Source organism: Strix aluco, chromosome 4 (genome assembly GCF_031877795.1).
Source record: "Strix aluco isolate bStrAlu1 chromosome 4, bStrAlu1.hap1, whole genome shotgun sequence".
NCBI lineage: Eukaryota > Metazoa > Chordata > Aves > Strigiformes > Strigidae > Strix > Strix aluco.
The window spans coordinates 88,478,567-88,495,083 of record NC_133934.1 but is presented as its reverse complement, the minus strand read 5'-3'; the positions used below and the strand labels follow the sequence as shown (position 1 = coordinate 88,495,083).

Sequence of the window (16,517 nt, the reverse complement as noted above, 5' to 3'; positions counted from 1 at the left end):
GGACACGGGTCCGGTTCTGACAACCTGCAAAAATGTTGGCTGAGGGCAGAATCTCAAAGACAAGATGGCTTAAAAGTTCTGTGTAAGAATAGTTGCTTCATCACTCCACTCCATTCACTTCTAAACAGCTTGTCACGCCGAAGAGCTCCCCTCCCCTGCTGCTTCCCACTCCCACGCTAATGGGACAACTCCATGCAGTGTTAAGGGTGATGACATCCGTGCGTGTGGTAATTAGTACATAAAAAGAGAAAGCAGCTGTACTGGCATAATCACCACTCGCAGCAGTAACCAGGACCCAGCTAATCAATCTGATGCAGTCCTACAGACTGGCTGTTGCAATTGCATCCATTAGCAAGACCCCCTACTCTATCCACAGAGTGGAAAAAAAAAATTAAAAGTTCCTTCAACATCGGCAGGTCCTTCTCATCAAAGAAGGTCAGAAGGCTGCCAGGAAGTGTTACTCTCCATAGATCACAGCTAATTCCTTTCAGATTTTTTTTTTGTCTTTTTGTTTCCATTGCTAAATCTTATAAAAAGTTATTGAGCTATCTCAACCAAAGTAGCCAGCCTGAAAACATACCGCTGAGTGACCACACCTCTTTGCCACTGTCCATGGCTTTGTAGTTCCAAACTTCTAGGAATAATATTCAAGTTATTACAGGAATCCTACACTGACATGATTCTCCAGCTTCTAGGTCAAGAGATTGCTGCCAACCCTCAAACACTCTTAAAACTAACACTACAAATGCACAGAGTTGATAATTCACCAGTTCCCTTTCATTAGGGCTGGTCCACAAACTAGTTGCAGGTCACGTGTAACAGCCACATTGATGGCCAAGGGCTCAGGAACCAGTTTAAAACCACTGTTGTAGAAGTCCACTAATCTTTAAGGTGCCCACCACACTCTACCACAGCCTTCTGAGAGTTTATTTCAAATATGGTGACATTTTCATTTAGGACAGATATCGTATTACATCACACTTTATCAGTCCATAATCACTGCCAGCAGTCACAGCAAGTTTCCAGCCTCTTCACCATAACCCATGTGAAACTTGCTCTTAGCACCACTACACTACTAATTCAGTAATACACAGTCACAACATTAGATGTGGCGATTCAGCATTTTATGAAGTTGGCACTTGCATTTGTTTCCAGATGCTGCTCTGAAATAGAGTTTTGAATGGTGTGTTTCTCTAACTATAAACACTGTGAAGTCTGAGGAGTGGAAGCTTCAGAACATCCCTATGGAAGCTTAAGCCCAAGCAGGCAATGTAAGTACAGCAAGCTGTTCTTTTATTGGCAACACCATAAACAATACATGTCATTTCAGCAGGCAAGAAGGGTCCTACCCCTTCCCTTTAGGGCCACACAACCCAGCCTGGATTACACAGAACAGTTGCTTGATCTGTGCTTATGTTGTAGAAAACCCTGTCTCTGGTGATCTCCCCACACTTCACAGGAGATTCCAGAAGTCTTCTGTCATTTCAGGGACTCCATCTTTCCTCTCAGTTCAGGGCATGTCAGCAAAGATAAAAAGTCTTCCTCCAAAAATACCAAAAAACTGTCTATGTAGCTAAGCTTCCATACAAAAGGCAACTCTCATACAAAGGGAAAGCAATACTCACTAAAGAAACAGCTGGTTGCTTCCATTCTACATCCCCGTAACCATGAAGTGTGGGGAAAGATTTGTTTGAGTATTTATGTCTGCACTTCTCTATTTTCAAAGACCACATTAGAAGCAACTACTTATCTCTTCGGTGTGTCTTTTGCATCCTCCCTGAACAAGAGTGGGCACGTACATCATCTACTGAACTCCCTAAAGCTCATTTCATCACTCCACAGCCACCACTTCAACATTGAATTCAGCAGGGGAGAAGATGGCTCAGAGAAAGCAGAGCTGTAAGGCATGAGGAAAAGAAAAAAAATAGGCCCTCAAAGTATTCAGCAAACAAGCTGCATGTGGAGTGCAAAGGCCACCTCAAGTCCACTGCTACAGCTCCCCCTCCAACTTGTCAGTGCTGGCACATCAGAACTGTAGCACCTGTCACAGCCACCGCTTAGGTATTAAACTTAGGTATCTACTTATGGCAGAGAGCCAGGAGAGGCTGCATGACAATCAACAGCCTCAAGGAATCTTTCCCGATGATCTCTTCCTCACCGTCAAGCTGCTGTACTTATGTGTGAAGAAGGGGGCCCAGGGCACAACACATAAGCACAGAGCTCAACAGTTAATTTGTACCTGCCCTGGAGGGGTAAGAAAACTTTTTGCTAAAAGCCTCTGCTCTGCAAAGTCCTAGTTATTGACCTTGTGCTTCCCTCTTCCCTTCCTGCTCTATCCCAGGGAAGCTGCTGCTCTTCAAATTCCACCTTTCCCCTCCATTTCTGGGGTGTGCCAACATTAAAAAGCTGGACAGGGCAATCACCAGGACCCTGTCAGTTATCAAAGTAGCAGCAGGCTGCCCATCAGTTGGCAACGGTGCTTGCACGGCTCGCCTGGTCTGAGCAGCACTGTGCCTCTGGCCAAAGCGGGGGCACCATGACATCTGCCCAGCCGCCTCTTTGCTCAAGGCCTTCTCACCTCTAAGGAGAGCAGTGAAAAACAGGGGAGTGCTGAACATTACTTGTTTGGCTGAGTGGGACCTTTCTTCTCCTCTCTGGCACTCAAGAAAGAAAAAACATGTTTTGAAGCTGGAGGAGAAGAGAAAGTTGGCACGTGGGTAGGGAAACTCAGCAGGAACTCTTGCTTTTTATCTTTCTAAATTCAATAGAGACATTTCTGCTCTCAACTAGATGCACTGCCTTTCAAGATGCCAATAAATTTCAAGCCATTACCTTTGCTTAGCCCAAGCAGTAAGTTGGGCTGTTAGATCAGCTTGATAAAGACTGCGTGGGGAGGGGGTACAGATGTTCTCTTGTTTACATGGGGAAATCTTGTCATCCGTGAAGCTCCATCCTGACAGGTAAAGGCAGAGGAAAGGCTGGAGCAGATCAGGTCGATTTATTAGGCACCAGCCTAAAATGTAATTATGCATTTTCAACTAAATCAACGCTGTCACCAGAGGCTGACTGTCCATGAAAACACATAGGAAGAGAAACATCAAATGCACTAAATCCAATAGGGACTTCTTCCGGGGAGAACTGATAAAATCCACAGTCTTGTAGCTACTCTGGCCTGGGTTGCAGAGAAAAGAGCTTGGGAAAGGAGCGTTGATCTCTGCTGGATGGGTATAGCTGTACTGGCAGCCAACATTTGTACCTCATGTCTGGAGAGATGTAAAGTTTATGCTGGTAAACAAAGTGCTCTTCATATGGATACAGGTTATACCACCAAAGCAACTGTAGAGGCTGCACAGCTTTGCCACTGTAGCTGCAGTTATATCAGAGCCTCTGGCCAGCACAGGTACCTCATTTTGTAACACACTTCAGCAAACTAAGCTACATGAAGTATGTAATACGGTTGCAGCCCTAAAAGCACAGCCAATCCACAACACTGCATTGAGTTCACTGAAAGCACACCAAGCAAAGCCTACCTACAGTTTGAAACTACTCAAGGAGCATTAAAACAAATGCAGAAAATTACAGACTGCACTCGTATTTGCCAGAGCAGCAGATGAGGTGCAGCCACAGGATGAAGGCATAAACAGAGCAAAACCAAAAGCAGCACAACTAGGGCTGCACGCATTTTGCATTTCCCTACCTGCCCTTCATCTTCTGCTCTACAATCTGACCTTGAACAAGAACCTGAGGTTTCAGAAGTTTCATTTCATCTTTTTTGATTGCAAGTACCTTACTGAGAGTGAACAGCACATAAATCAATTTATTATCTTTTTTTTGCCTTACTCATCCCAGTGGTGTGTTGCCACTGAAAGATCTGACCTGGTATATTTTTTAAATGTCAACATGTTAACTAGTTCACCTCTGACACGAGGGTATCAGATAAGTTGCTATAAAGCATCTACCACTCTACTGAGAGCACTGTATGTCCTTTGCTTAGCTGCCAGGAAGCCACCTGCATAACTGACTTCTATTATGCTGCCAATGAGTTTAAACAAGGGGTTTTAAGGTCCAGAAGCGTAATAAGAAACAGACATCCTAACCTGATTTCCTTAATAGCACTATCCCTTTTTTTGCTTAGATTACATTCTTTACTCTGCCTTCTATTAATGAATTTCACAAAAGCTGCTGAAATTCAGACTTAGGCCTTGCACTGCCACAAACCCCAGAGCCCTCTGCAGCAGAATTCGAGTCTAGCTTGTCCAAAGCAGAGGACCTTGAATGCAAAGCAAAATAAACACTCCTTGGGATAACTGACCAACAGCTCAATACATTTTAAGACAATGTATATCAGATGTATTTGGAAACAAGGCAAGTCTCCCCTTTGTTTGGAAGGAGTCTCCTTTCTGTATCTATATGCAGAGGCAAAGAAAAAGGCATGCATTTCCCATGATCAGACAGGGGAAAAAAAATATCTTGCTTTTTTGCTTGCAGTCTCCCCTTATTAGGCAGGTTGGTCTATGCTGCTCTCAACCCCTCCCCCACAACTGATTCCTTCCAACAACATACACGTCTTTCCATTAGATCTCCTCTGTTAAAATGGAAGAAGCAAAAAATAATGCACTTATCTTTTTGGATTTGTCAGTCTTATCCTCAAATGGATCTTATCAACCAATGCTCAGCACAAATAAAATTTCTTTCAACTCCATTTATCTTCCCCAGATGCAACAGGATCATATATGAAATTCTTCTTTAGTCTTTACCAATACAATAAACTTCTTTCTGCCTTTTTCTGCACCTGTTTCAGCACAGAAAATCCTAGCTTTGCTTTCTGAGCCACAGCAAATTAAATGAGAACTAACCCTTAATTTTCAGCAACAATTGAAACCCTAACTGAGGATACTTGATCCAATTCCTTAAACAGCTCAGCACCAGAAGTTTCTGTTAAATGGACAGAGAAACTTTCTGTAAAGGTAAAACATTGCTGGTTCTTGCTGACCATACTTGATCCCATAGTTTATTGCTGATCTTTCAAATCAGTAGAAGTCTCATTATAGCACACCTAACCCTTTCTTTCTTTAGGCTAGCTCTTGGCATTATCAGCTGGTACTTTATCTCACAAGCCTGCCATGCAATTACTACATGGGAAAGAGCTTTAAAATAACTAGTGGGAAATTTCAAAACATTAACTAGTTCTTACGAAGAAATGGATCATCTCGGGTAACAAAGCTCTCACTCAGGAAAATAACACACTTGCAGTGAAGTGGCTCATTAATATACTACCCATCTCTCAAAGGCTGCAAAACCAGGGTAATACCTCCAAAAAGCCCTTTAGGGGACTGGTCCAAGCCTGGATCTGAAACCTAGGGCTGAGTAAGCAAGAAATTGCTAAACAAAACAATTGTCCTTTCAATTGTGCATGTGTGTGGTTGGAACAGATGAAAGGAGAGAAACAGGAATGCCAAAGGGGGTGTTAGCGTGACAGAAGATAGATATGTATATATTCAGTGCAGATGCACAAGTGAACTGAACTGTGCAAACAGCACTGTGCCCCCAGCTATTGCTATCTCTTGCAAAAATCACCGACAGCTCTCAGTGCTGGAACAATCTAATAAAAATACAGTCACTTCTGTGGCAAAAGGAATGACAAGCCTCTTCATTTTTGCCCTTAATTCAGACTGCAAACCAAAAGCAGTACCCCCTTAAATGTCATGCTGAGACTGTAACAGCAAAATCCACAATATGTTAAAGATCTAATGACAAGAGCAAAGGATTTGTGCACAGCTGCCATTCCACCCCGCTCTCCGTCTGCTGAGCGTCAACAGAACAGCATACAAGATCAAATGTCAACAATATGTTGATGACAGAGCTACATGCATCCTCATCTAGGTGAAAAGAGGCTGTCATCCAGCTGCCTACACGTCTGGAAGGAATAAATACTGGAGGAAAGAGTTGGCTTAAATTTAATTCAAGAAAGATGGCAGGAAGAAGCACTGAAAAAATAAGCCTTCATGAAATTGCAAACCTCCTCTCTGCCCATGGCCAGTTTAGTGTAAATCTGGTAATAATACACCTTGGCTGCCTTCCACATACCTGACTTGAGCAAAATGACTGCACATAATCTCAGACATGTAACCATCTTTGCCATAATTTCTTCTATCTAGCTAAAACTATGTACCCAACTGCACCAAAGCTGACAGTAGCTACTGTGGGGTAAACGGGCTCAAGGCCTTACCTGAACTGCAAGAGCTCAACTCTCCTAATACTGGACCCCATGTTAAACAAAAAGTCTTGGCTCTCAGCTTCACATCCCATGAAGTAAAAACAACCCGAAGAGATGTCATTTGTCTCTTCTTCATACACCAGTTTGCTAAAACTGACACCGCTCCCATATTTAACCTTCGCATGAGATACTAACACAATATTTTATGAAGGGATCATAAGGAGTTTTAAGTTTTTACAGTTTAAGTTCTGTCTTAGCAGCCTTCATGCAGTCACAGGTGAATCAGTCAAGCCAACCATAACTCTTGTAACATATCATTCCTGCATCTATACACAAATGTGCACACCTATGCAAATCTTCACACCATCTGCACCCCAAGGTTGCATTTGCCCATGACATTGAACACAGCTCTTTCTTACAGCCCCCTACATAAGCAATGCTTACCAACATGGGTTTTGGATACACTCTGTTTTTCTAAAGACACCTGCCAGAATCTGCCCATACACAGAGCATATAAAACTATTTGGCCTCAACCAGGCTATTATGCTCCACTTTGTACTAAAAAGAGGGACTTCCCGTAACAGTCAAAAAAGGGTTCTGGCCCCATGCCCTCTTCCTAGTATCAAGAAGTACATGCAGTCTGTGACTCTGCTTGGACTTTTGATAGTCTAAGAAACATCTACCTGTTTCAACTTCTGCCAACAGCGAAAAATTTCTTTGGGCAGTAATTGGATGTATTATTTGCAGTTCTGCTCAGAGTTGTCAGAAGCTCTCCCTGTCGACCTGAAGATGTCAACATCTCTCTTAAAAGGAGACAAGGGGCCATATACCAATAAGCGTGCTTTTTCAGTAACACAGCAAGAGATTGGTACTCTCTTTCTTACAAACTGCTCTTGTTTTCAGAAGTATATTAGTTCATATGAATTTTTCCACTGGAGGTAACATGTTGCAGTAAGCCTTCTCCACATACTCTCCTAATCAATTTTTTTTTCACATTATCAAGGGTTCTGACAAAACTGTAACTTGTGCCTCAGTGAAGCAAATGTGCACAGCCTTTGTTTTCAGGCTTAAAGCCCCTTCCCTTACGGCTGCAGGAGCATTCACAGGTCAGTGAGGCCTGGCAGTGACCTTTGCAGGCTATACTGGATACATTCTACTGACACTTACTGAAGCTCACAAGACAACAGCACTCAATAAATTGTGCACCTTCTCACATATTCAGTGCATTGTCCTCATTAAGAGTTAATATGTTGGAAAAAAAAAAGCTTGGCTCTGTGCTAAAACTCTATGTGCCTTTCTGCTTCAGGCCCTTCTTCCTGCAGTATTTGGAATTCTTCATCTGTTTACAATGGAAGCATACACGTATTCTGTTCCATCCAGGCTACTGACCAACCACTTCATTGGGATGTTTCCCAAATGACACGAATCTTGTCAAGAGGTAATTCTGGATCTCTGCAGCCTGAATTTCCTTCCCAATTCAAAGCATAATGCAGTATTAGAGATGGGGCTTGTTAAATCACCTTACCCCACAAATTGTATGATTTGCTCTTCAGCTTCATGTTAATCAAATTTTTCTATCACCTACCTCACTTTTCGTATCCTTAGTTTAAAAGCTGCTTTCCAAGTTTTATTTTAATTTGGATTACAGTAACCATGTTTTTCTGATATTTCAGAGTTAGCTTCCTCGGGGTAAATGAAAAACATTGAACATTGCAAGGGCATCAGAATTTGTGAATGCCAGAAATAAAACTACCTTCTGGCCGCTTTTCTCACTAATATCCACTGCAAACAGATCCAGGGCAATATGATCCGTTTCTATGTTTCTAAGGAACTTCAACTCCGACCAAGTTTCTAATTTCACGTTCTTCTAAATTCTTTAAACTCCATATACTCTTGGAATCATATGGAATTCAGAAATCACCCTAGACCCAAGCAGCCTGAAAACAAATCCTCTTTATTTGGAGATGAGCTCCACCTATGCTTTCAAAATAGGCTGCAAAACCTATTCTCACTCCATATTTGAAGTCCATTGCTGAAACTCAACTATTTCCAGACAATTCCCAGTACCACTGCTACCTGTACCACCCCAAGCTAGAGATCTGCTAGAAGCAATTCCTTCCCTGTACTCTCCAGCTACAGATAAATTTCAGAGATGTTAGCTAGGTTTGCAAAAAAAAAAAAAAAAAAAAAAAAGCCCCAAAACCAAACAAAAATCACAAACAGAAAGAACAAAAAATGAAGCTTATGCATACCACTCTTGTTAAAAGTCAACACTACTAGAGAGATTTTTAAGCCTCAGTCTGAAAAACAAACCTGCTCTTTAGCAAAGCCAGATTTCCATCTGAATCTGAAATGCTAAGCAGATCAATCTGAAGGGAGCGAATAGAAAGAGCATGAACCTCCAAGCTCATGACTACCATATCTGATGACAATTCACTACTTTTACTCCATTTCTGAACAAAATTCATAACTGTCAAACCATGTTAGCCCTGACTTGTAGAACTCTACCCAATCTCTCTGAAAGTATTAAGAGCAAGATGTATATAGACAATGTGCACTTCTATAACCAAGATGCTCCTTAGTACAATCCAAAAGCACTGCAGTTCTCAGAAAACATTTTTCTCCAACTGGGAAAATTACACCAGCAGCCAGGGGATTTCCAGGTGCAATTAAATGTATTAAGAGTTTCACGTAACAAAACTGATTAATTGCATCTTCAAAACCTCTATTTCAACAGCAAGATGGATGAAACTGAGGAATAGAAACCTGCACTCCACTGACTGCTAGTCAAGGATGTGGAGGAGGGGTTAACTGGAAGCAGAAATTTCACTCCTTGGCAGGTTGCCACTCTTTTGCACTGACTTATAGGCCACATTGCCAAGCCCTACTCTCCCAGTTCATTGATTGCAAATCAAAAGGCATTGGGGAAGGAAGGAACAATTGTGAAACAACTTAGAAGAGTTTTCTTGGATCTGATGTAGCATTTCTCTTGATTTTCTCTCTTGGGAGTTTCACGAGTAATGTAAAATTAAAATATCTACAAAACATTGCTTCAGAACATGGCTATGACTTATTTTTAATTAAGAAGTTGAGTAACAATTGCTTTGTATTACAAGCTGTTGGCACAGAGGCAACAAAGATGCTCTTTGATTCTCTCTAATGTGCACATTAGAGATTGAAGAATACAGTTTCACCAGGTTTTCTAAACCTTCTACTGCATGCTGGCCAAGGTGCAAACAGGTTTTTACTCAACTGAATATGGATACGTCAACCACTGTAAAGACAGTATGCTGAGAATATTACAAAGTTTCCTACTTAAAGCTCTATTTTCATTTTGCATGTCTTGAAAAGTATTACAAACTTATGGAGCAGTCTTATTGCAAAACTCAGGACAGGAGAAATACCTGTAGTTGATCTACTAATTTTTACACCTAGATGAAAGAATAGTATTTACAAGATTGACAGTTTTATGTTTTCCAAGCTTGGTCCTACAGACTGTACTCAATATCATCCCACAAGAAGGCTCTTTAACCAAATTAATTCGAAGTGGTCTAATTGTGACCCTGTCACATACGTAGAAAGCTGAAAGTCCAACGCAGTCAGAAATGAGACATTTTTAGCATCTTTAAACATGATGTGGGAAAGGGGAAAACAGCAAATTAGTTAGCAAATCCTGCTAGACTGGATAGATTTAAAAACGTGGGGGAAAGGTTTTTGGAAGCTAAAAATACATGTGCAAGAAAGATAAAAAAAAGCAACCTTTAGAATACATGCAATCCATCTGGAGAAAAATAATCCAGAACTACAGCAGATGAGAAAGACAGGAGTGCAGTGATGTGGAGCAAGTCTGAAAAGGAAGAGTGGGAAAATAGTACAAAATTTTCAGTGCACCATTAACAGCAAAAAAAGGAAAAAAACTACAGTTTTCGACTGCGTAAGTAAAGCCCTGTCATCCAAAAAAAGCAGAAAAAAATACCCTCTGTGGGCTTCTGGTAAGACTATGCTTATCACATTACGTACATTTAAACATATCCCAGAATAAGAAGAAAAAAAAAAAAAAAAAGAGAAGGGTATTTTGGAGAGAATTCAGAAGAGAAAAAAACGAAAGCTGGAAGATTGAATTACAAGAAAAGATTAAGGGAATACAAAGCATTACTTCACTAAATGGTGACTAAGAGCAAGGGTACAAGCATTTGAAGAGTATAACACACCATAGGGAAAGAAGATATGTTTGAAATGGAGATGAAGAAATATAAATGGAAGATTTAGACAGAAGCTTACTGATTTAGCTGGCTACAAAAAAACATCTCCAAAAGGAAGGGCTAGAAGCCATAGCAACTGGAGTTTAGAGCAAATGTAAAGGATGGATGAGAGGAAGAGACATGATTTTAGCTAATAGAACTTCTCTATCTTAACTTACTATGATATGGTAAAAAGACTGTGGGAAGGAATACTCCCGTATCTGGCAGTAAAAGCTATGTTTTTCACTAGGATCTTAAAATAACTGAGAAAAGAAACAGTACCAGGGCAAACTACACTTTTAACAGGACCTAACAGGATACTGAATCCATGTAATTAGTGATCTTATCATATCCACACAGCTTTCACCAACCTTACCTGCTAACCAAATTGTGCTTTTTTCATAAATACATTTTAATTTGTCTCTTACCTTAAGAGGCTCATACCAGAATGGTAGCTCAGAACCAGGGCTGAAAAAGTGCTGACTGGTGCACCAAAGAATATCCTCATCATTGATCTTCCCTTGCCTTATAACATGGAGCAGATGATGATCATAAACAAGAGTTTTATATCAGCTGATAAAGCAGCTCATGTAATGACGCAGCTGAGATGACCCTCTCTGAATCATGAGCAGTCTGGAGAGCAACTACAGAGTCTGAAGGTGAATCAAGCAATTTCTCACAGAGACAAGTCTCTTCCCAGTGCCGGGCCACTAGACAAATGGCTCACTGCAACCCTCATACACTGGGAAAGCTCTGCCAAAAGTAATAATAGTCAGAGGGGCATTTTAAAAAAGAAAAACTTTTTAAAAGAAAAAAAAGAGTGGAAAAAGGCTGCTCATGGAATAAATTCCACTATGATCAAGCTGTCCCCCAGAACAAAAAGGTTTGAATAGCTATTTTTCATCTCCTGCAACAAGTCCCCTAAATACGTGGCCTAAAACTTGGAATCCAGCCCAAATTTCAGCTTTAGAAATTACCTAGTTCTGCCTTAACTCTCTTTGTGCATTATCAACTGGACATGGCTTTTCCTATCCTAAACTATCACTGAACAGCTGTTGCGCTCTGCTGATGAACAAAGCAAGACATACACGTTCTCTTAGCTCTATTTGCCAGTTTGCAAAAAGATGACCTTTTTCCCCTCAGGTACTAAATGGGTCACAGTGTGTCATGGTTCAGCTCTCCCACGAAGCAGAAGTACAGAAAGATAATTCCACTGCCAAAATATGCCTACAGATACACAGAAAGCTCACTAATAAATAGCCAACAAAAGCCTGTTTGGCAGAAGTATGGTAAGCCTCACCTTCACTCTGCAAGCACAGTATGAAGCTTGGCCCTTCCTGAGGCCACTGGTGGCTGCTCTCCTAGAGGTCAACTGCTTTTAGAAATGTTAGCAAATGATCCTGAAGCCTCAGCTGAAAAACTCCCCCAGCAAAGCCAACAGTAGTACTACAAGCAAGATGCATATTACCCAAAGAAGTACAAAAGACCTACTGGGTACTCTGAATGATATCTAGACTTAGGAATGTATCCCATGACATGGAATGTATTTGTTTGTCATCGTATTTGAAACCAGAGCAAAGTTTCACAGTTCTGTTATATTTACGTTCTCCTGCCATGTTTGCATACCTCTGTAATAAATTCCTTCACGTTTACTATTCAGTAGGCCTGGAGCATGCTACCCCTTTGCTATCATAACCCAGCAACTAACTACTAGGCTAGAGCCAAAACGATGCAAGATCACTGATAAAACCACACAGAAATGGAATACACATACACTCACCCTCATAGAGGTTTCTCCACCGTGGGGCTGTTGCAGCCTGAAGACTTGAGCAACCATGTGTTCTGAGGAGGGGTGCAACAGGATACGTCGGGACGCCAGTCCCACCATTACATATCTGCCCATTGGAGACAGGCTCACAGAAATGGCATTAGGGCCTATGAAGAGAAGAGGGGTTATTTCTCTCACAGGTTGACATCCTTCCCTATGCTTCATCCTCACGGCTTCTTCATTCCCTCTCAGCATTCCCATAACACATAAGCTCATTCTTATAGGGGTACAGAAGAATAAGGAGACCTGCACAAGTACAAATTTTGTGAGATATTTCCTTGCTGCAAGCGTCCTCCCACTAAGACAATGAAGTTCTTTAAGGAATAAAAAGCTATCTCTTAGCAGCTCCCCCATAACAGCAACTTACATGTCCAGACCATACCACAAGCTTCTCCCTAAGCGGTACTATATTTATGGGTGGTTGAAAGGCCAATAAAATATTTCCTGTTACTACAATCACTGATGTTCAGATTATTGCATTTCTCCCTCAGCACTGAGTTCTGAGGTAACTTCTCACACCCCCACCCACCCTGACTTCTTGCTGCATGCTTACCAAATCGCTTTGTGTAAAGCATCTCGCCCAAGTTGTGGGGTGCCAGAGAATACACAGCCAGTATTCCTTCATCAGGGAAGCCTCTCTGACTGCTGGGAATGAAGGCTGCCAGCAGCTGCCCATCAGCAGAGATATCACAGCTAGCATCATTGTAAATCTTGCAGTTTTGAACAAGCACGTTCACAGAGGCTGCAAAGAGGAAAGAAAGGAACAGTGATTAAAGCACTCGGGTTCAACAGAGAATGAAAATTTAATCCTAATGTTAGAGACCGGACAGTACATGCAAAAGGCACTCAAGACATTTAGCTTCCTCTACAAGTTTATGAAACGTTAATACCCTGATTAATGTAATACTTGCTCCAAAAGGGAGATAAGACACTGCAATGAGCCCAGGAAATGAAATCTACTCACCTCCTGGAGCCTTCAGCCAAGAAATAGGGGCAATCGCAATTTATCAAACCCCTCCTTTGTTGAGCATTATACCATCCTTTGCAAAGGACAGCACAGTTTAAACAAGTCTCAAATCGTGACTCTGACAAACTCCAGCAGTGGTATCATTAGAAACAGTACACCTTAATTCATTTCCCCTTCTCTTGTGCAGCCCCTAGATCCAGCTCCCCTTATCTCCCATAAACAGGAGATGAGAGAAAAATTCCTCCCTGCAGATACAGATGTTCATTTCTGACAGCTGATTTTTACACCAGTCTTGGATAAAGACTGTGAGAAAGGGCAGAGACTTCTCCAGCCAGTCGTCCATTTAATTACTCCAGTATTTGAGACACTCATGCAATCAGTGAAGTAACTGTTCAGTAGGCAGGGTAGCGAACAGCAATTCACATAAGTTTTAGTTTAATTTCTGCTGGCAAGTTGCTGGGTGACCTCATACAAATCTTTTCCCCTCCGTGCCTTGCATATGCAGACTACAAGCTCTTTGGGCTACTGAATCTTACCATGCACTTGTGCCATTCCTGGCACTGTGAGGTTCCAAGGCCTTTTAACATTGTCATCACCAACAGTTCAATGATGGCTTGATAAGACAAGGCTGGAGTTATGTTCGCTCCCTCAGCCTAACCTAAATGTGCTCCAGTTTTTCACTAAAACTACTGCAATTATTCCAGGAGGTTTGGAGCTGAAACCACATACACTATTTTGAAGATGGGGAAATTTCAGATTCTAGTATTTTCAAACTCAAGGGGATAGAAATATAAAAAAAATAGAAAGAAAGCCCACATTTGCAACACAGAAACTTTGCATGCTAGAAGACTGAACACTCCATCTCATATGCTTGAACCTATATAGCATGTGGAGCACTATGCCAACTTCTACAGTCCAGAAATTCTCTTATAAACTGTCAGACCATGCGCAGCCCAGCATTGGCTTTGATTTGTTCAGCTAAAATTGCAGATGAGTTTATGAAGGCACTTCTCAGCCTTGATTCCTTATTAGTTTAACAAAAGAACAGTGCCAAGAATGCTTTGTGCATACTTATGAAAGTTTGAACTTCCAAATCAAATTAAGGCTGTAACTCAATGCTTTAACAAACTGGTACTGCTGCCAGAAGAAACAACCCCTGGCCTTTGTTTCCAACACTTCTGTGGAAAGAAAGCTACATCAGCGAACTGATATGGCTGAGAAATTACTGACTGTTGTCTAGGTCAGTTTTTAGCCAGAACAGTTTCCCAGCCTGGTATGCCACATGGCCACACAGACACTTGCAGCAGCACGAAAATAAGTCATGACAGGGGACCAGACAGGACTACTACTTCTTCCAGCATCACTGATTTAAAGCAGTCACTGAATCTCATCTTTAGTTTTTCCGGTCTCATCTCGAAGACATTTTTCCTGGAAACTGCTTTCCTATATGGTTGAGTATCAACTTCTACTGTTCCATTTAAGAAACTCTGATGAAAAAGACGAGAAGGATAAAAAGTGGACTATGTAATTACATTCTGTACCAAACCACCTACACCTGTACTCTAAATTTATTCAACCATTTCAGTCTCGAAGCTGCTAAAACCAGTAATTTTCAGCCTAGTATAAACAAAAAGGTGCTGAACAGAAAAAGGTAAATAAAGGTAGTCACTGTCAGTGTTGTAATAACAGAATCTAAAATACACATGGCCCTTCAAAGAACAGACAGTCCAAAAGATGACAAAATTCCCTGAGTACTTAGTCTGAAGCTAGTTGAACAGAAAGACAACAGAACAAAGATTAAAGACTACATTATCTAATTTTTTTAAAGGTAGAATTAAAATTTTCCCTTTTATTTTTATATCTAGGCTTCACTCAAGTACTCATTATGTCATCACAAGAGAAGATGGGCATCAACACAAGAACTGCAGTATGTGCTGTGAACTAGCTAAACGATACATGACAACAGGTTGCACTATTGTAATCCCTGTCAAACTGGGAGGATTCCTGCAGAGTTCTTCAGTGACTCATTTCAAAAGTGGTCCTATTTATTAGCTTTATCAATGGGCTCAGCACACAGTGGAGCTGGTTGATGAATTCTGTTGATAAAGTTGGGTAATTTCATTAACAGAGCATGCTCAGACCATATAGTGAACTGAAGTACACAGAGCCATAACAGAAGTGAAATGAAAGAATTCTAGAGTGTGTTAACATTTATAAATTTCTGCTTTGCCTAGGAGCTTCTCAGCTGGAAACAAGAGAGAATCAACTTTGATGATCATAGGAAAGACTAAGCCAGCCAGCCGGCATTAACAGTGAGAGATGGCCATCCTAAACTGCACTACAGAGCCCACTTACAATAGAAGTATCAGTACTAGTTTACAATCTTGTGCTAGGACCACATGCAGGATACTGGGCACAGTTCTGGTCAGCCATGTTCAAGAAAGATTAAACCCTTAATGGTAACCAGTCCAGCAAAGAGCTAGGAAGATGACTGGGGAAAATGAAACAGGTATTTTATGTTAAAAAAAAGATTGCAAGGAAATGGGATTGCATTTACAAAAAATACCAGAAGGTAAGTGCCAGAAAAACATCGGTTCCCATCACAATTAACGTTGACAGGTGAATATGTGGGTAAAAGCAGCCTTTAAATTTGGAAATTAGAAGATTTCTACCAGAATAGCAAGATTCTATAACAGTCTTTCAACAGAAGTGAAAGGGACAGAATTCAACCAATACTAAGACAGAATAAGAGGAACTACAGGATGTGCCTAAGACAGTAAGGAGCTAGACTCAGTAGCTAAGGGGGTCCTTTCTCACCAATTCCTTTGTAGTTGTACTCTAATCAGCAGTGATCTAAAAAACTGGAAAAAAAAAAGGGGGGGGGGGGGGATGGGAACTTATTGGATAGGTGAACATTGGGACTCTCACAGCCAAATCTGAGTTAACTACTTAAAAGAGAGCCAAGCCAGAAGGCCAGCAACAGAGCAAATCTACACATTACACAGGGAGAGCATTTGCCAGAGATACAACTATGACACATGCCCCCACCACCATCCCTGCAAAAAACTTTGACTATTAGAAGAGAAAAATACAGTCTGGTCCCTTTCTTTGGGGTCTAAGAACTGTTCTCTCTCATTCCTATTCTGCTAGATATCTAAGTTTTTGTCCTCCATCTCTGGGCTCAGGATGCAGTTTCTACGAGGTAGCCACAGTTTCTCTACAATGTTAACCACTGTGATTTGATGCTCAATATTGGAAGTAGCA

General features: G+C 41.2%; 1 protein-coding gene across 5 annotated transcripts in view; it reads right to left on the bottom strand.

Annotated features, from left to right (window-relative positions):
- The window catches only part of AMBRA1 (autophagy and beclin 1 regulator 1), a 136,765-nt gene that overhangs the window by 31,123 nt on the left and 89,125 nt on the right, over positions 1-16,517 (bottom strand). For all 5 annotated transcript variants that reach the window (XM_074824079.1, XM_074824077.1, XM_074824078.1 and 2 more), the window contains 2 exons: positions 12,840-13,028; positions 12,239-12,393 (listed from right to left, as the gene is read on the bottom strand). In XM_074824079.1, the coding sequence (XP_074680180.1) occupies positions 12,239-12,393; positions 12,840-13,028 (344 nt within the window). The remainder of the gene's footprint in view (positions 1-12,238; positions 12,394-12,839; positions 13,029-16,517) is intronic.